General features: G+C 52.8%; 6 protein-coding genes and 1 pseudogene across 7 annotated transcripts, besides 1 other annotated feature; 3 read left to right on the top strand and 4 right to left on the bottom strand.

Moving 5' to 3' along the window:
• Window positions 1-1162: 1162 nt before the first annotated feature.
• NCS57_00155900 lies at window positions 1163-2914 on the bottom strand (annotated as a pseudogene). Its single transcript has 3 exons — window positions 1496-2914; window positions 1244-1276; window positions 1163-1180 (listed from the first exon to the last, which is right to left on the bottom strand).
• Window positions 1163-2914: a sequence feature.
• A 1734-nt stretch (window positions 2915-4648) lies between these two features.
• Window positions 4649-5470, top strand: NCS57_00155800 (uncharacterized protein; the record flags this gene model as incomplete). Its single annotated transcript, XM_053051619.1, has 2 exons — window positions 4649-4877; window positions 4935-5470. The coding sequence occupies exons 1-2, from the start codon at window positions 4739-4741 to the stop codon at window positions 5468-5470; spliced, it is 675 nt and encodes a 224-aa protein (XP_052920134.1). The 5' UTR covers window positions 4649-4738.
• Window positions 5471-5859: 389 nt separating this feature from the next.
• NCS57_00155700 (Protein kinase domain-containing protein) lies at window positions 5860-7731 on the bottom strand (the record flags this gene model as incomplete). The annotated part of the gene is made up of 1 exon (XM_053051618.1): window positions 5860-7731. The coding sequence occupies one exon, from the start codon at window positions 7729-7731 to the stop codon at window positions 5860-5862; it is 1872 nt and encodes a 623-aa protein (XP_052920133.1).
• Window positions 7732-9861: 2130 nt separating this feature from the next.
• Window positions 9862-11073, top strand: NCS57_00155600 (uncharacterized protein; the record flags this gene model as incomplete). Its single annotated transcript, XM_053051617.1, has 1 exon — window positions 9862-11073. The coding sequence occupies one exon, from the start codon at window positions 9862-9864 to the stop codon at window positions 11071-11073; it is 1212 nt and encodes a 403-aa protein (XP_052920132.1).
• Window positions 11074-13118: 2045 nt separating this feature from the next.
• Window positions 13119-15174, top strand: NCS57_00155500 (Dipeptidyl-peptidase V; the record flags this gene model as incomplete). Its single annotated transcript, XM_053051616.1, has 3 exons — window positions 13119-13229; window positions 13283-14022; window positions 14076-15174. The coding sequence occupies exons 1-3, from the start codon at window positions 13128-13130 to the stop codon at window positions 15172-15174; spliced, it is 1941 nt and encodes a 646-aa protein (XP_052920131.1). The 5' UTR covers window positions 13119-13127.
• A 251-nt stretch (window positions 15175-15425) lies between these two features.
• Window positions 15426-17115, bottom strand: NCS57_00155400 (Zn(2)-C6 fungal-type domain-containing protein; the record flags this gene model as incomplete). The annotated part of the gene is made up of 4 exons (XM_053051615.1): window positions 15426-16178; window positions 16234-16551; window positions 16606-16825; window positions 16877-17115. The coding sequence occupies 4 exons, from the start codon at window positions 17113-17115 to the stop codon at window positions 15426-15428; spliced, it is 1530 nt and encodes a 509-aa protein (XP_052920130.1).
• Window positions 17116-17717: 602 nt separating this feature from the next.
• NCS57_00155300 (NmrA domain-containing protein) lies at window positions 17718-18756 on the bottom strand (the record flags this gene model as incomplete). The annotated part of the gene is made up of 3 exons (XM_053051614.1): window positions 17718-18444; window positions 18491-18672; window positions 18721-18756. The coding sequence occupies 3 exons, from the start codon at window positions 18754-18756 to the stop codon at window positions 17718-17720; spliced, it is 945 nt and encodes a 314-aa protein (XP_052920129.1).
• Window positions 18757-18874: the final 118 nt, after the last annotated feature.

Raw genomic sequence — 18874 nt, 5'->3', positions numbered from 1 at the left:
AGGCCTTGTGTCGCATTCCCCCTTGACCCGTCGCCAAATCTTCCCTCTCCCCTCTGCCGGAGCGTCTCGGGCTCATCTGGCATGGATGTGTGGTATCGCGGCCGAGATGCATCACACCGGCCCATGGTACGTGTTGCCAAACCGGCCTCAAGTCACTTGACGGTAGCTCAGCCGGTTTGTGCTCTCGCCAACGGGGCTATCGCGGGACCCAGACGTCTCGAACGGCACCTTGCATCCCCACGATACCAATCGGGATGCCAATCTGCACGCCAATCAGCTCATCAGCTGGTCGCCGTCCTGTTTGACCTCCCGTCTTCCCGCTGCTACTGCTTCTCCTGTTGTGAGTCAATCTGGAACTCCGGAGCATTTGCCAGAAGCTTGTTGAAGCATAAAATCACCACTGCATGGCGGCCCAATGCTCAAGGCCAAGGCATAGAACAACAATATGTCGAAACTTCACTGTCAGGTGCCCAACTGGGAACTGAGGCTTGGGGCATCTTGCTTCGAGCACCTGCTGCTGCTGTTGTTGCTGTTGCTGATGCGCCAATCCTCTTTTTGATTGCTGATGCCTCGCGTAGGATCCTCCCCCTTAACAAATAAACGCAAAGACGGGCGCGGTTCTGCACTGCCCGTCCCATGTCCGGCCCGTCATCGCATACGAACGAGGTCCTTCCAGAAGCTTTCACCTGCAGGACGCTTGGCCGCCCAAGTTTGACTCCCCTGAGCCAGTCCAAGGTGCTTGCTAAGAGTCCCATCCACTCCCGATGTGTGCTTGGACCTTCTCCGCGAGCGACGATGCCATCATAATGCAGGACCGGCAGGTGTGATTCCATACCTGTTTCGATGCCACTGATGTAGAGGGCCTCAGCAAGGTGATACAAGAGCGAATCAACAGACATGATTAGCCGAAAGGGAAACATATGGGGGGGAGCTATGAACAACCACAATGTTGCCGTGGCGGAGCCGATGGGATCGCCCTCCCGTTTCAAAAACCACTATTTCTGTCTTTCCCGGAATGCAAGAACCCCAAGTTCATGGGATGGTTACGGTCGAATATCCTCCACCCTTCGCTCGTCAATGATCCAAGGTTACTTCAACTAAGTGAGAAGCCGAGTGAGCTGGTGGCAAGGCGGCAGAGGCCCCAGAAGGCCAGATCCACAGGTTACTTCCTGTAGTAGATCTAAAAATGACACGTTAGTTTCATCCATCTGTTTGGCCAAGGCCGGCGTTTTCAGAACCATACCTTCTTGAACTGGAAGTGCAGCTGCAAGATGCCCTGTGATATGTACAAAATTAGCTGCTGTCGGTTCCTGGCACGTAATGGGGGTGAGCTCAGACGCGTGCGTCTGAACGTTGCCATCAACGTGGCGGGCTGGATCAAGGTTGCATAAAGCAGTCCAATGGGCCCTGCCACAGTATGGAGACAGCCCAGTGCGGAGATGCAGAAGCTTTGGGTTGCCACGTGAAGAGTGGTGCAGGAGTCAAGTGGACATACCTTATCAAAGGAGCTCTTGAAGCCTCGATCCCTTTTAGCGCTGTAATCCCACTCTCGGTCGACAATGCGAAACGCGATGTCCTCGTATGGAGGGCCTGCAATGAACCGGATGAGGCACGTGTCCTCCTCCCCGGCGGCAGCAAACGACTCTCCTCGTCTTCGGCCATGTTCTCGAATAATCTTGAACGTCGGTGCCTTTGTCTTGTCGATGAGCTCCGGGTAAAAAATGTTGAACTTGTAGCCCTGGACTACCTTGGGTGGTGGGTTATCGTGGTCATAGTGTGTTTGGTTATACTTGTTCCAATCGTATCCCATTTGCACCCGGTTGAAGTAACGAGGCTTTCGGGGCCTGTACTTGTCCGCCCACTGCGGCTTGGTGGTGGTGACAGCCTCCTCGCTGGTAAAGATCTCCTCGTTCTCATCCACACCTCGAGCAACCTCGCGATCATACAGGGCTTTGGTAGCCTGAGAGAAGTCCTCGTTATCAGCCTGCGAGAAGCGTTCGGTGCCTGGCGGGACGGATCTGTCCGCGTGGCTGAAGGACGAAACAGCTGTTGGCTTTGACGTCTCGTCCTTGGAAATTGAGGCTGCAGGCCGTTGCGAGACATTGGTGGCTGACGTCGACTGGCCAACTGCATTCGCCTTGGCCGGATCGCGGTCCTTCAACTGGTCAAGGTGGTTCTTCTTGATTGTCTCGTATACCTGGTCCAATTTGGCACGGGCTTTCCAAACCCGGAGGCTTCGCAACAACTGTTCCCAGTAATCTGTGTCGATGTCCTCATTGGACTGCAGCTTTGCCTTGATCTGCTTCTCGAGAGCCTCCAGCTGGTCGTGCGTCTTCGGGGCGAGAATCTTGTCAATGTCGTCCGAGACACTGCTAACAACTCTCTGATCATGGCCGTGCGGGTTCAACTTGGCCTTGCGGTCCGCACAGAGCGTCTGCAGCGACTTCCAGTATTCGCGGTTCGTTGCATTGGTCTCGAGCACGTGGTAAGATGCAATGTCGGAGTCTAGCTCGGCAATCTGCTCTGCATCAAGTGACGTGATGACATCTGCAGGCGCAGGAACATCAATATCGATATCGGCATCGTCGTCATCGAACACGTCGCGGTCGGAATCGATGTATCTCAAGTTGAACGCCAGGTAATCAATGGGCTTTGCACGGCCCTCTCGAACTCGAATATCGGCCTTCTTCTTTGACTGCTTCAACACAAACTTGTCCTCGTCGGCCACGAACTGTCGCGACTGCTCGTCTTGGGTCAAGTACCTGGGATTGATCTTGGAAGCGGCTGGTTTGGTGGATTTGGTAATGCGATTGCTCGGATCATGTCGGGGCGAGGTAACATCTCGTCGAGTAGGGGACTTTCGTCCCGAGATCATTGCTCTGCGGCCCGGGTCCATGGTTCTTGATATTTGAAATGCTGTAATAAGAAGAACAAGTCAGGTTGGAGAGGCGGTCATGAAGGCATCAACATGGATGCTGGAAGGAAGGAGCTTATCGATGAAAAAATAGTGGGGCGTTGCAGGAAAATCCTTATCAGGCAACCGCGACTTCGGAGCGGCGCACGTGACCACTCAGTTCTCTTACACAGACCAGACGGCTATCGAAAATCCATGAATGGCGGTGTTTATTTCTTATGGGGAATGAAATCAATGTTGCTGCAACCTGAAGTCTAGTACTTGTACAATTAATCATGTTTGATGACCCATTAGTTGTACTGAGATTTCAACCTCCCCCATCGCTTGACTCCACGGAGGGCCATTATTTTGAGCAGGCAGTTGATTTCTTAGTCAGCTTGCAGTTAAGCTTCAAAATAAGTGTGTTTCTGACATTCCTCCAAGCCTAGTTCGGCGAAGATGGAACCGAGGTATCAACGGGTGCTGAGGTGACAGCGCTAAGTAAGGTCGACGCCGCTTGAGCTCAGTGGAGAAGTTCTTTGCACCAGGACCCTGGAAATAGAGAAATGGGAAGGGTCTTGACGAAGACTGAGGCCGAACCAGGTACAGCAATAAGTCCGGACATGCATTGTTTTTCGCAACTTGTAAGAGCGAGCTTGTGTGGTTGGTTATCGATCAATACGCTTGAAATAATCACGGGAGCGCATGTTTGGCACCAACTGCCATGTATGACCAGGTAATTGACACATCACCAAGGTTAGCTACTTATCCGTAGCAATTCTTGCTAACATCTCATTCTCTCAAAAAGTGGTAATAGTGCACTAGATGCCAGCCCACCCATATCTACTCCCATGATCATTCAACACAAAGAATTCAGTTGAATCAAGCCATGAATTGATGATCAGTGAGTCTATAAAACGCAAGGCTCACTCAATCCATCTCAACTAAAGGATCATGTCCATCAATGAATGGTGAAGGACGAGATGCCACAATGCCACCCCTACCCTGGATTATCCAAACTCGCAACAAGATCCTCATCTGTCGCCATTCACACCACTCACCTCGAGTGAGCCAAGTGCCAAGAAATAGATAAGATCCATTTCGGCACAAAATACCAGAAGGAACGGTCGAGTCTCCAAACAGGGATCAGTGCGGCCATTTGAGCAAGTTTATATCATCTCAAACTCGCTCGGGCTTGCACCGGGCTGGGACCCACCCCCGCATTGGCACCCGTCTGTGATGTTGACCTAGTGGAGAGGTAGGTGAGAACTCCAAAAACGTTGGACAACAGAACGATGCAAAAAAAAAAAAAAAAAAAAAAAAGAAATAAAGTGAAATGATATGAATTAACATTACAAGGCTTCTAGAAAGTATGAATATGCGCTCTAAGTTGCTTTAAGTTGAATTTGTTCCCGCCTCGGTATATACACCTCAAGCTTGCCCGGCCACCCGTTGGCTCAAATTCACACCCGCCCCCGAGCCTCCGGACGAAGCACCGGACCGCCTCTGCCATCTGGCCCGCAGTGACACGGCAGAAAGTAGCGGCGCCAGAGCTCCTTTGGCCTTGTTAAATTGACTCACGCTAGGTCGTTAACAGCCTGGTTCTCAGAAGCTACCGGCGAGTCAATTAACCAGGGAGGAGCTCAGCTCTTGAGAGCTCGGTTGCGTTCTGCAACGGTCAATGGGTGGTGGCTGTTTATCTCATCTATAAAGCCGACTGACGCACCTGCTCTGGGACAAGATCTGCTGCATCCCTATCCTCTCTCCACATCTTGCAGGACCACTCTGGTAGACCTTATCATCTTTACCTTTGTTCGAGACCAATTGCGAATCAACATCTTCAAGATGATGGCCTTCAAGTCCCTCCTCGCCCTGGCTACCGTCCAGGCTGTGTCTGCTCATTTCGGTCTGGTCTTCCCTGCCTGGCGAGCTGATACTCTCTCCGAAGAGAACGAGGAGCGCTACAGCCAGTGGACCTACCCTTGTAAGTCTTGGCCTCTGCCCTACTCCAGCAACAAGGATCGCTACTGACACGCCCAAGGCGCCGGTGTCGACTACAATGAGAAGAACGTCACCGATTGGCCTCTCGAGGGCGGCGCCCTGAAGCTCGAGCTACACCACCCCTGGACCTATGTCTTTGTCAACCTCGGCCTCGGCGAGAACTCGACCAACTTCAATGTCTCCCTGACTCCCCAGTTCCTCAACGTCACCAGTCCCGGCCAGCTCTGTATCGAGGAGCTTAAGCTGCCCTCGGATGTCAAGGTGTCTGACGGCGACTTCGCCAGCATCCAGGTCGTCACCGTCGGCGACTCAGGCAGCGCCCTGTACAACTGTGCCGACATTCGCTTCAAGAAGGATGCCAAGGGTCCCAGCAACTGCACCTCCGAGAGCGAGTACTTTGCTGTCAAGGAGCAGACTGGCGAGGAGGAGGAGCAAAGCAACCAGGGAAACTCTTCCAACTCTGATTCTAAGGAGAGCGGTAACGACAACGCTGCCGGTATCCTGGGCGCCAACATGGTGGCTTTGACCTCTGTTGCGGGTCTTGCTGCTGCCTTTGTCATGGGAATTGGCCTATAATTGGGACTGAGGGTGCAAAAGATGATGTGATGATATAATGAAGGCATAATAAACCATCATGCGTTGCAAAGAAACCTTCTATGGTTCTATATAATACATGCTCAATAAGTGCTCCGCTATGCGTATATGATAAACTGCCTACATGTGCAGTTCCTGTAATCATTGACTGGGTATCTTCATCCGTCTGTCTGACATTAGCAGTTGTCCCCTGTCATGGCGAGGACGACGACTTACCCTTCCGGCCTCGCTAATCCCGCCCACCACACTGGCCGGCCCATGAGAAAAGTAATGTACTCCGACTTTAATAACAAGAAAAGAAGCGGTCATCCAAAACATGCAAAGTGCATACAGTTCATCGTTCAAACAATTATCCGACTTATCCCTTCACTTCACTTGACAGGGGCGACAACCTGTTCGGTTGCCAGCTCTTGCAACACCTTCGCCATGGTGATACGCTGGTTCGGGTTTGGATAGAGCATCTCCATGACCAGGCGCTCAAGGCGATCCTTGGAGTTGAGGTTCTCCCTGGCCTCGAAAATCTCGGTAAGCCAGTCCCGCATCTGGGACATGGCGGGCTGACCATTGCCGTAGTTCTTGTGCGGCACGGCAGGGTTGTTGACGCCGGCGATCTGCCAGTACAGAGGTCGCGGGTGCTGTCGACGAGCGCGAGAGTCGGGGAATGCGATCTTGCGCAACACGTAGAGCATGGTGACACCCAGGGCCCAGACATCAGAGGCCGTTCCGCGTTGCTTGCGCCCAATGAACTCCGGAGGGACGTAGTACGGTGTTCCGCCCGTCGTCGGTGAATTAGCGGCCAGGGTCGACAGGCCAAAGTCGCAGAGGACAGCGCCTCGCTCTGGCGAGTAGAGGATGTTGGCAGGCTTGATGTCGTTGTGCACCAGCTTGCGACCGTGGATGTAGCTGAGGGCGCTGGCGATATCCCCTAGGATCCTAACGGCGTCATTCCTGTCACCCAAGAACTCGTCGTTGGCCTTGTTCCTCCACCGTGGTGCCGCCGTGAGATCCTTGGCGTCCACATGCTCCATGTAGAGGGACAAGAAACGCGCATCTCCGCCGTAGTAACGTACAATGGACTCGTGCTGCAAGTCCTCCTGACTCTTGCACTCACGGAGCCACATGTCGGCCTGGCGGATGACGTTCCGCTCGTGAACTAATGGCTTGTCGTTGGGGTTTGCGACACGCGTCTTGAGTACCTTGACTGTGACAATGTTATCAGGCACGTGGGAATGAGTCGCAGTGTAGACAGCCGACAGAGACGTCGATGCGATGGGCTCCCGCTTGGTGAGCTGGTACTCGTCCAGTTCGCAAACACCCGGGACTGCAATCGTGTCGCCCTTTTCGGCGTCTAGCAAAGCGTGGCCGTTCACAGTCGAGAGCTCCTTGCTCTCACGGCCGTTGGGAAGGGGAAAGACGAGATGATCCCCGGCGGGCCTGAGGAACATGATGACGCCGTCGTCACCGGGTGTCTCCGGATCAGAGACGCGGCGTTTCACCCTCTTCTCGTCATACTCGGGAGTCAAGGCTCGCTTGCCGCTCGAGTTGATATGGGCAGAGCTGGTCGTCGACGACACGTCCTCGGGGGCCTTTGGCGGCTGAGGTTGGTAGAGCGTCACTGGGCGCTTCTCCAACACTCGAAAGTCGAGAACGTCAATGTCTCGGACAGTGATGCGCCAGGTTCCAGGCTTAAGAGCCTTGGCCAACCCCGGATTGATGATGTGAGCGGCACTGAGGGGAGGACTCGAAAGTGGCGTCGGAGACACGCTGGAGAGAGAAATTGGCACGTCCGACTTGTTCAGGAAGATGACCTTGTCACTGGCGGGATCGTAATACAATTCGCACCACAGAGGGGGTCTTGGAGAGTCATCCTGTGTCTCGCCGGGGATACGGACGGAGAACTTGATATCCCTGGATGTCTGAGTCACTGCCAGGACTTTATGCTCTGGCTGCTCCGAGGAGGCAACTTCGGCGCGGAGAGCGAGCCACTGGCAACTGTCACTACCAGGGCTCACAGACCGCGCACTGGGGAACTTGGCCAGAGGGCGGAAGAGGATGCGGATGCCCTGCTTGTGGTGGTGGTCCTCAACCTGGAGATCGTCCAGCGGGACGGCCACAGCGTCGGTCGCGGGGACCGGCTCCTCGACGCGAATGCCCCTGAATCGGGCGTCAATCTCGGACTGTGAAAATGGCTCGGTGCGTTCCTCTGAGATGGCCTCAGAGAGCCCGAACCTGGGTTCGGCCATAAGGTTGGTGGTGCCTGTTCGCCATGCGGCGGTGGTGGTAAGCAAGCAGGGCGGTGGGATGACGAGAGGCGACGGGAGACGCCCAGGACGAGAGAAAAGTGAGTGAGTACCTTTGGTACCAGCCAACCAAACTAAGATGATCCAAAAGAAGATTTACGATTGAGTGTGAATGTCTTGCCGTGAGCGAGCGGTTTAGCCGCGCGGCGCTGCGTAATTTGATGCGGTGGTGATCCAGGCTGAAAAGTGTCGTTGGTAGTGGTGGTGAGTTGGGGATGAGTAAGAAGGGCTGAAGACGGGGGATTCGATACGAAGTTGTCCCTCGGCGAGGCGATGCTAGTAAGGCACACGAGGCGGCGGAGCAGCAGGTAGCACGGCTAGGCTCAGGAGAGGTGAGGCAGTGGGCCAGCCAAGTAGCTGGAGGGGAGATGAAGGGGTTTAATAGAGGACAGGAGCTGAAAGGGAAACGGGGCGAAGCGTCCAAAGCATGCGGCAGCCCATCAAAGGAAAGGAAAAAGGTGATTAAATGCAGGAACCAGAAAACACCTGGGATGAGATGGACGGCTTCGACTTTTACGGGGCGAGTTATGGGGAACCAACAGGGCACATCAGAAGGACAGGACACGCTGGGGTCTCCTCTTGGGGGGGTTGAAAGGACGACTTCAGGACAGGCCTGCTGATGGCGACTGGTCTCGTCTCAGTCTTCACGAGGAGAGGATGAAAAGTGACCAGGAGAAGGAAGAGTCATCAACAGATCGGGACACCTGTCGCATGGGGTTGTCGAGCCGAGTTGGATCTGGTCTAATAATAAGATGCGGGTGCAGAGAAGAACAGGAAGCGAAGACAAAGACAGCGTTGACGAAACGGCAGCGGGAGAACGGCGCGAAGCGAGGCCAGTGGGTGCCTGGGAGCGGTCCGAGTTGGGGTTCTGGATGGGGATTGAGGGTGCGCTCCGGCTGGTATTGGTCAGCTCTGCTGGTAGGGCTGATCGCAAGGCCCTGCCTCAGTCTCGTGGCTGTGTTGTTTGGCGAGAAGTATCCTGGCTGTCTGAATCTGTGGTCCATGTACTTGGTGGTTTGAACCTTGAAGAATCTCATGGATATCTGCGCCACAAGCGAGAGGGCGTAAATGGGGCTGATGAGCCCTTTCACTGCGTCATGTCAAGGGAAAGGCGGGAATGATCTGGCATCCGCACAAAGAAAGCCGGCGGCCTGACAAACGTCCCGCTTACTGGTGCTCAGGCGGGTTCGACCATGACGAAATTGACGCTGCTGGTGAGGGCCTCCATCTCAGCATGACCAGATAGTCAAAGAACGATAGAGAGCGGCGAATTGTGTGGAATAAAGCAGCGAACGTGAGGCTGTCACGACCTCCATACACAAAGACACTGCCCTTTTTGGTCAGCCGTGGTCTCACCGTGAGATTCTCTGACAGAACGCAATGGAATTTGCCTCGTGACTTTGGATCGGCAGAGAGAACAGCTCACCGACAACGGAGTCGTGTTGGGTCCCGATCGTCTTTAGGCACTGTAGGCTGCACGGTCTGGAGGTCAGCACGCGGCTTCCCTGGTCCCGAAATTGTACGCCACTGTGTTTCCAATTGGTTGCACAATTTGATACGGGTCTTACGATCAGGACTGATTGGATAGCTTATTTTTCGCCTCGGCCATGATTGGCTCACGGAGTGGCGGAGTTATGCAGGCGCAGGCTCGCGTGCCCGATGATAGGACCGTGCATCCAATCAGAGCCGGATTTGGCAGCCACGTTTATGGCCTCAGGCATTCATGCCTGCATGGTTGGGGGCCACGCACAAAGGGGAATCATGTTGCTATCGACGGCACCCCCAAGACTGGTGCATCCTGTTTTCGTCACCACGCCCGCCTCCATATCCCCAAGATCCAACCGCCCACGACTCCCAGACTCCGCCCAAAAGCCCACGAACGAACGCTCTCACTGCTTGCTTCAGCGCCCTCTGTGACTGCTGAACACTCCCTGAACGATACTCGCCATGGCCATGATATAGATCCAAAAGCTCACACGAGCTTTGACGCGACACCCCCCTGGGCCCTCTCTCTGGACACTCTACTCAACCACTCACGATATTCTACCAAATCCCATCGACTGTGACCTCGACATGGACGATCCAGGCTGGTCATGGCCGGCCTGGAAATTCGGCATGAAGAGGGATGACCTCTTTACCAAACTACACGATCAGTACAACACCTTCACCTTCAACCTACAAGACCCCGAAGCTTTTCACCACGACGTCTACGAAATCTCCCGCGATGCTGATACCACCGACGAGTTCCATCGCTTGATGGCCGACCGGCAGCGCCAGCGGATTCGTGAGCTACATGAATCTCTCGAGTCCCTTGCTGTCGAGATCATCGCCAACCCCAAGCTGATGGACTCTGAGCACTGGCAGTACGCACTCCAGCTCTTCCGGACCAAGTCGTTTGACTCCATCGTCCGTTACTTTGCAAGTTACCTCCCCGACAACTACCTCGACCGTCATGATCATCAAGATCATGACACTATTTCTATCGCATCCTCATCCTCCTTCTCCGAAACCAACAGTATCAAAACCGAGGGCACCACGGCCAGCAGTGTCGATGATGCTCTCCCCAGTTTCTTTGATGGCGAGTCCATCATGACAAAGGAACCTCTATCTATTCATACCAATATTCGGCCCATGACTGTTGAGGGCCCCCTCTCGCCTCCTCATTCTGAGGCAGAGCACTCCGAGTCTTCAGCCTCATCACCGGCTTGCTGCTCGGAGTCGCACGAATACTCCTCCAACCCTCCCTCACGCTCCATGTCGTTTTCTGGGTCAGAGTCAGGGCCATTCGGCCCTGGCCTGACCCTGACACACGTTCACGACGATGATGAGACCTCGCAATCTGACGATGGTGACACAGCTGTCACCTCAGACTCGGATTGCGCAGAGAGCCCGCCGCCGATGGACATGTTAGACGATGGAGAGCAATCTCACGATACCCTTGACGAGGAGGATCTGGAGGAGGACGAATTTCCTACCGCTCAATTTCCTGAAGATGCTAGCGACGCTTTCGATTTCTGTAACGATACCCCAGATTCCGACGACACTCCTACCCCCCGACAGGAGACCATCGCGTCCTGCTACATTGAGTACAAGTCCGTTGCGTCGTGGAGGATTCCCTCTCACCGTCGCTCACCTTCACCCTCACCGAAGTACTCACCCTACCGCCGAGAAGGCTCTGCACTGAAGGACATCCGCCGGAGTCCTGAGGAAGCACTCAGCAAGATCCAGAAACCCATGCTAGATCCCGTAAAGAGACGGCCTGTGGGTAGAAGAAGGCTGGACTAGCCCTTGGGGAGGCAGGGTGCCATGTATATATCTGACGCAAGCTGTAAATACCCGTACCTGATGACTTTTAATCTCTTTCTTAAACACCTCTACTGCTGCTCGCGACAAGGTCACTCTCTTCCACTCAGCCTTGATAATGCGGCTCCTGTGGTCATTTTCAAGCGAAAGTGCCCTGCTTTTAGAACGACGAGTGAGTACTAACTCTCGCCTGATGTACCTGTAGTTTTGACGTGACCTTTGTTCCTGGGTGGGATGCATCACGACACGTGGGTCACCTGGTTGTGGTGTTGACATGCGACAGCCGGGCATCACGAGGCCAAATCTTTTGCTCGTAAATAACAGGGCGCCCTGATCAAGGCGAGCACCACGTGGATAATGACGTCGATTAAGTTGCTTTTGAATCGAATTCTTGCTGATTGTTCATCGGCGATGACATTTGTGGGAGCGTACCTTGCATGGTGTTCCTGGTGTTGGCGGCTGTCAACAAGCCACGGTCAAAGTATGCTGCAACGACATCGTAGATCATCTTGTACCATGATGAAGGTAATATGAGTAGATGAGATGATATGTATGTTGGATGATGGTTGGAAATTATTGCGTTTCACACAAGGGTGCCCTTCAGCACTCGGGCTCAACCACCGGATGTCTCCTTAACGAGGCGAGATTTTTCTCGAATTTTTCTCATGTCACTCTTGTATCCATATTCTTGAGAACCCTGGATATGTTTGAGATAGTAGGGTATTTGTCTCTTTGTCATTCAGCTTGCGAACGATTTCGTGATGGGTGTTTTGTGTAAGTCTTGGTTCCTCTGCCTCTATAGTCTTGGGGTGACCACTGTGGTCCAGAGGTGGGAGTACTCAACCCTCCCGAAGTGGTTGAAGCTGGTGAGCCGTTCAACATCTATTGATCTAGGCAACCTACCGTGGTATAAGGAGTATTGCACAGGACTGAGGAGCTGCGCTTAGGAGTTTACAAGAAGTATCCCTAAGTGGTGGGATGCATGCATGAGAAAGTGCATGAACTATCTGTACGCGCCTAGGTTTAGCAACTGCGCAATCAGGAATCCCATCATCGCAGAGGTGAAGGAAGAGGCAAAGACAGCTGGCATTACCCTGACTATTATAGTCCCTGGGTCAGAGGTTGCTTTTGGGGCGAGTGGCTCTGAAATGAATAAGCCTGGAATGAACGATCCCTCTGGGTTGGAAGTTTTTGTTCTGGCTGGGTTGTATCCTTGAGCTGGACTAGTACTGCTGCGGTGTAAGAGATCTTATTGTGAACCGTAGCTTATGACATGTCATGAAGAAGATTCGATAGCTTCCATATAGGCGATCATTTTGTAATTTTAATCGTATGAAATGAAATACAACCTTTATCAGGCTGTCTTCAATGCTCGCAATAGCAGTGGAGGTCCTCCCTCAGGTCCGAGATCTGCTGTGTGCGGCATGGCTCAACCTGTACAGTGAGGAGCAGGCTAGCATGGACACCCTTGAGGGTCTCAGCCCCGAGGATACCTCTGGCTTCGTTTCTATCCAGACCATCCGACTGGAGAAGTACGCGCGGCCAAGACCCAGAAGGGTGAGCCCCTTGCTCGAGGCGCGTAGAGAACCCTGGCTACCTTGATGAGTGAGAGGAGGGAAGTAAGTGGGGGTTCATGGGAAAGGGAAGAGAAAAAGACAGCCATGTTCACACACGGGATTATAGCTTAACATAAAAGTCGAGACCATGAATTGTATCTTATTAGGAACCTTAACGCTTGGTCTGCAAGAACTGTGAAAACCCAACGCTCTGAACGCAAATCTACTGGCTATGATGACGGGAAGACATACCAATGCAACCCACAGAGCAACGCTCGCTGCATGTATTTCTGAATGTACCTATGAGGAGTAGATTGCGTAGGTGTAACAAATTTCAAGCAACTCGGGTGGCTTTTACTGCAATGCTGCCCAAGAAAAGTACCATGCTCAGTTCCTGCAACTTAACTGATTGTGCTCCTTCAGGAAGATGCGCCCCGCACTTGATGACCAAACTTGACTTCACCACCAACATCTGTTGAAATGGCGTCAAAGACCACTGCTCCCTACGGGGAATGGAAGTCGCCCATCTCGGTTGAATCTGTTGCTTCAAAAACCCGAAGCCTTTCTGCCCCCAGAGCTAGTGTGAGTTTTCTTCTGTGTGAACTGAACGACCGCTGACATCGGGTCGACGATAGCCCAAGTCCGGCAGGGCCTTTTACACCGAGAGTAGAGAAGATGGAAGTACAGCGATCGTCGAGATCACAAATGACGGATTGAATGAGGTACTTCCAGCCGAGTACAGCGCCAAAAACACAGTCTACGAGTATGGAGGCTCACCCTACGCCATCCTGTCTGATGATCGCATCATATTCTCCAACAAGGGAAACACGGTTCATTTACTCAACCCAGACACCAAGGAAGTCACTCATCTGACCTCATCCCCCAACTTAAGATACTCGAACTTTGATGCCAACCCGGCTTCTCCCTGGGTGCTGGCTAACCAGGAAGACCACGAGCATGACACACCAGACCAAATCCGCAACTACATTGTGGCCATCAACACTGAAACATCTGAAGTCAGGCGGATCCGGGACAATGCCGATTTCTACTACACACCTCACTTCAGTTTTGATGGGACAAAAGTCGCCTGGCTGGAGTGGAACCACCCAGACCTTCCCTTTGACGCGGCGAAGCTGTACTCTGCGACTTGGAACCCGGAAGGTTCAGTTTCAGACGTTCACATTATCGCCGGAGAGAATCGTGAAGGAGTTGCTGAACCTCGATGGGGCCCCGACGGCAGTCTTTTCTTTGGGAAAGAAGAAGAGGCATTCCGAAAGCTATTCCGACTCGCCCCTGGTGCAGATGTACCAGCTGAGATTAAGCTCGAAGGCCTGGACAACGCGGAATTTGGAGACCTGCGTTGGTTTCAAGGAAGGTGAGATATAGGTCACATTCATTGACTGGTAGTATCTTGCTAAAACTTGTCAGTCACACATACGCACCATTATCGTCCCGCTTCTTGGTTGCTGCTCCCGTCACCCTTGGGGTATCAAAGGTGATTATTGTTGATCTTGAGACGGGTTCATGGAAAGAAGTTGGAGATCCATCAATTCTATCCGAGGTCATTCTGGACTCAGTGGCTCGTCTAGATGATACTTCGTTCATCATCATGGGAGCTGGAACGACGTCTGCCCTAGCGCTCTACCGAGTTAACATTGCCGACTCTGTTCAGATTACAAAGTTGCGTAGCTCGACCGAGGAGGCTTTCCCGGATTCTATATACTCTCAGCCGGAATCGCTCACCATCTCTTCCAAAGGACAGCCGCATCGCAAAATCCATGGATTCCTCTGGATGCCACATAATCCCGACTTCGTGGCACCAGAAGGGGATCTGCCGCCTCTCATCATGCTGAGCCATGGAGGTCCCACCTCGTTCACAGGACTGGGTCTCAAACTCAGGATCCAGTACTTCACATCGAGGGGGTACGCATATCTTGCCCTCAACTACAATGGATCTAGCGCCCATGGCCGCGCGTATCGAGAAGCTCTCTTTGGCAACTTTGGCTTGGTGGACTCGGATGATGCTGCAGAGTTTGCTATCTACCTCGCTGAGACGGGAAAAACGAGGATTGGGGCAGCAGGCATCACTGGTGTCAGCGCGGGAGGATACAACACCCTTCGAACCCTGACTCGCCACCCCTTGGCCTTTGCTGGTGGTGTCTGTCTCTCTGGTATCAGCGACGTTAAACGTCTCGACGAATCCACCCACAAGCTGGAGTCGGACTACGTGGAACATCTGGTTCTAGGACCGGGAGTAGACAAGGGCGAAATGGACCGCATTTGCCACGAGCGAAGCCCATTGTTTGACGCCCACAAAACCAAGGCACCACTGCTGCTGTTGCACGGAAAGAAGGACATGGTTTGTCCTCTGGACCAGGTAGAACAAATGGCCGATGCAATCAAGGAGGCAGGAGGAGATGTCAAGCTGATTGTTGCCCCAGATGAGGGACATGGTTTCTATCAGCCCGGGAACGTGAAGATGTGGTTGGACGAAGAAGAGAAGTGGTGGCGAAAGACGCTACTCTAAGTACCTATGTTGACAAACGTATCAGTCGTGGAACTGGGAAGAGACAAACAGGAAAAGTCTTGATTGTATCGAGATCGATCTCTTTGCCTTGTCGCTCATGAACAGTTGTAGTACCAAAATACTTTATAGTGTTGAATGGTATGCCAGCTTAGGTGTCAGACTAGCCCCTGAACACACGGGACTCAACATCTGAGCATAGATACAGTCTGGAAACTGGTGATTCTCAAATATCTCTTGATGGCTTTCACGATCTAGCCTCGATTTCTTCTTGTTCTATAAGCTTCGAGACTGTCAAGATCTATTTCATCATCCTCAGGTATATCAATGCCACAATTCTCCAATTGAGCTCCCAGCTGAACCGACAGCATGCGGGCAACGGCGTGTATTTCGCCGGCAGTTCGCAAAATGCCAAACAAGAACAGGGCATCACACTTGCTCTGCACGCTTCTCCCCACGCTGAAGTCTTGAAGGAAAACTAGAGCAGCGATGTACGCCGTGTAGTCTTGGATCGGGTTCTGGAGCGCCATGACAAGATCTCGCGTGTGCTGAAACACGTCGAGGACTTTGACTGCGGCTGCAAACATCCTGTTGTGGCTCTCGCGTGCCAGGAGCTCTGCTTCAGGCCCTTGGAGACATTTTGCCTTTTGAGCTGCAGTTTTGTGGAGGCACATGGTGGCGGTATGGATTAGGATGTTGACGAAGACGGCGTGCTGGCATGCTGAGTTCTGTGGCAGCTGGAGGTTGGCTGGGAGCATGTCTGCTAGAGCCGATAAACCGTGGTCGATGCCTTGTAACCGCTGACAGTACTCATCATCTTCTTGATTGTCCGAGTTCGGCTGGGGTGCTGTCTTGGAAGCTTGGTAGAATAGCGACGCCGCCATGACTCGAGCTCCATAAGTCGAAGGAGTTGTGTCGATTTTCTGCAATGCGTCACGCAGTGTGGTCGTGGGCTCGGGAGAGCCATTCTGAAAGGCCTCCTCAGACGCGGGCAGTAACGTAAAGACCTTGAAAAAGCTGTCAATATCCACCTTCTGGTCGTGTCTCAGGGGTAAAACTTGCGTCCTGGTCATCGATAAGTGCAGGTAAACCCGAAGTTGCAAAGAGCAGTCGATCCGAGACGTAAGCAACCCACCACGTTCGGCGCCGTTCTTCTAGTTCACACCAATCCTGAGGCGGTTGCATTATAGTAGGAAATATGGAAGGGGGGCTACTGTTGCTGTCCCGGTCAAGTTGATGTAGGTTGAGCAGCTGTGCCATCCGGATGGCTCGACCCAGGCTGACACACGCTCTTGAAAAGTTTGCATTTCGAGCCTCAAAGTTGGCAATCAGAAGCCAGCATTGAACGTGAGCGACACAAACTGGATGGTCCTGCTGGTCCTGCGGGAGGTGGTTAGTAGCTAACGCAGGTAGCGGACATGATGATGGACCGACCTTCATCTCGTCCGCCTCGGCTAGTGCTCTCCCCCGTTTGTATAGAGAATTGGCCAAGGGGGCATGTATCGGAATGACACTTGCACCCGTTGCCATTACCATCTGCTGCAGACATGCTGGGGGCTGTGAGCTGTGGGAAAGGCGGAGAGAAGACAAGTAGCGAGAGCGATGTATCATTGGCGACGCATGGTGAAGCTTGTCGAAATAGAGCGCCGTTCTTCTACGAGTTAGCAGCAGCATTCATGCTTCTAAAGGGGAGGAAATGACTTACAGCTCCTCCAGTAGCTCGGTTGAAGCAACATCAGTTGGAGAATGTTCATCATGGTGTTCCTCATCGGCCACCTCTTCGGAGAATGGCTGACCCTCATCTTGTGGCTCAGCAACCCCGACACCTCCGCTGCTACCATCCAAGGCACCGGTACTAGAAGATGTGTCTGGCTCCTCTGGGCGCGTTGCTTCCCCGGCGCTGAGAGTCTGTATGCGACTTTCAAGCTGGACTGAAACATGCATGCGACCCGAATAAGTATTTCTAATCTCCAGTCTCTACCATGGTCTTGTACTCACCCAGCTTCTCTTCAAGATCACGGACTTGCTTCCGCTTTCCCTTGTTTACCTTTCTTTTAGTAGGAAAGCTGCACTCTTCTTCCCCTGCCCTAGCGCAGCGGCCGCATTGAGGTAGGACGCGGTCACATTTGAGTTTTTTCTGTCTGCATGACGTGCATGAGAGCCTGGAAATGGACCCTGTTATAGGATATGCCGTGCCGGACGCACTCATTGTATGCTTCGGTGTCCGATAAAGAGCGGTTGATGATGCATCATGTCCTCATAAGCACAGCACATTCGGGGATTTTTACAATGCTGTACTGTAGCTCCCTGGCGGCGCCACTTTATCGGACAATGCCAAGATTACCGAGATACAGTACCCCCAGGCAACTCTGACACTAATCAGGCCCTTGCGTTTCTCGAATGAATATTCTCACTACATAGAGTCCCAAAGGTTAGAGCTTTACACTTGAGCTGGGCGTGTGAGCAGTTCATCTCGACCTTGACTTTTGGAAACATCAACACTCTGCTTTATTGTTCTGACTGCCTCCCCAATTCCTGGCTCCAACTCAGATAAGACCAAACTCGACCGCGGCGGTCCTGATTTCCCCCTCAAGATCCTCTTCCGTCATCGACTTGAGCCCCAACCGATCATTCCACGATAGTTCCTTGAAATCCGTACCACCATAGCCTTTTCCATACATCATCTGGTAATAATAGTTAAACATTCCAGACATATCTCCCTTGCTTCTCTTCTCATCAGAGTCGCGGACGAGCTCGTCGACGTCGAGGTCAGCGATCCTTCCGTCTTTCACAGTGCCAAAGTCAATGCCCGTGACCTTGGATGCCAACTCGGTGAGGAGACGTTCGCTGACGGCAGCGGAATAAATGTACACGGGTTGGTTAGCAGTTTCGGCGAAGTGCGCAGAGTCGAGGACCTTGGCAACGGCAGTAGCGATATCTGGCAGAGTTGTTGTGCCAATCATGTTATTACCTCCGTTATGAAAGGTGGCCTTCTTCTCTCGGAGGTTGGGGCCCAACACCCCAAATCTGAGGCACATCTCGAAAAAGGGACCGTTGTTGATCGAAGTCCACGTCGTGGGTGAGTCGGTGGATGAAATAACACTGGTCAAGTACTCGCGGATCTTTGCCTTTTCAGTGACAATGGGCAACTTCCGGGACAAAGGTGATTCGAGGTTGGTGCTATATTCCGATGGGATGATGCGCTTCACCGAGGCCTCGATGGCTGCGTCGATCATGATCTTCTCTGTCAAGAGAGCAGGTTTCGGCACAGCACTATAAGGCGTCAGCTCGGTACCGGCAGGGGTATCTGTCTTCATACCTTACGACTGCATCTTGTCCCCTGAAAGCCGATACAAGGTCGTCCTTGTTGGCTAGGTCCACCTTGACGGACTTGATACCTTCAGGAACAGCCTTTGTGGACTCCTTGCGTTGGACGGCAGTGACAGAGAATCCAGCTCCTTTCAGGGCAGTGAGAATGTGAGAACCCAGCGTTCCTGTAGCCTACAAGTTGGTCAGAGTATGTTGTTGGGCATACAAGAGGGTCCATACGCCTAGGAGGGCAACGTTTCTCGCGATTTGGGCCATGTTGCTTATAAGGATTGTGAAAGAAACCAAGTCCTTTTTGGTCTTCTGAGTTGGTATTATTGCGTAGGAAACCGTACCGTGTACTTGGGGGGGTTATATACAGCTGGGGGAAACGGGC

This window comes from Fusarium keratoplasticum, chromosome 1, assembly GCF_025433545.1.
Source record: "Fusarium keratoplasticum isolate Fu6.1 chromosome 1, whole genome shotgun sequence".
NCBI classification, from domain to species: Eukaryota; Fungi; Ascomycota; class Sordariomycetes; order Hypocreales; family Nectriaceae; genus Fusarium; species Fusarium keratoplasticum.
This window is presented reverse-complemented; position numbering and strand designations above follow the sequence as displayed.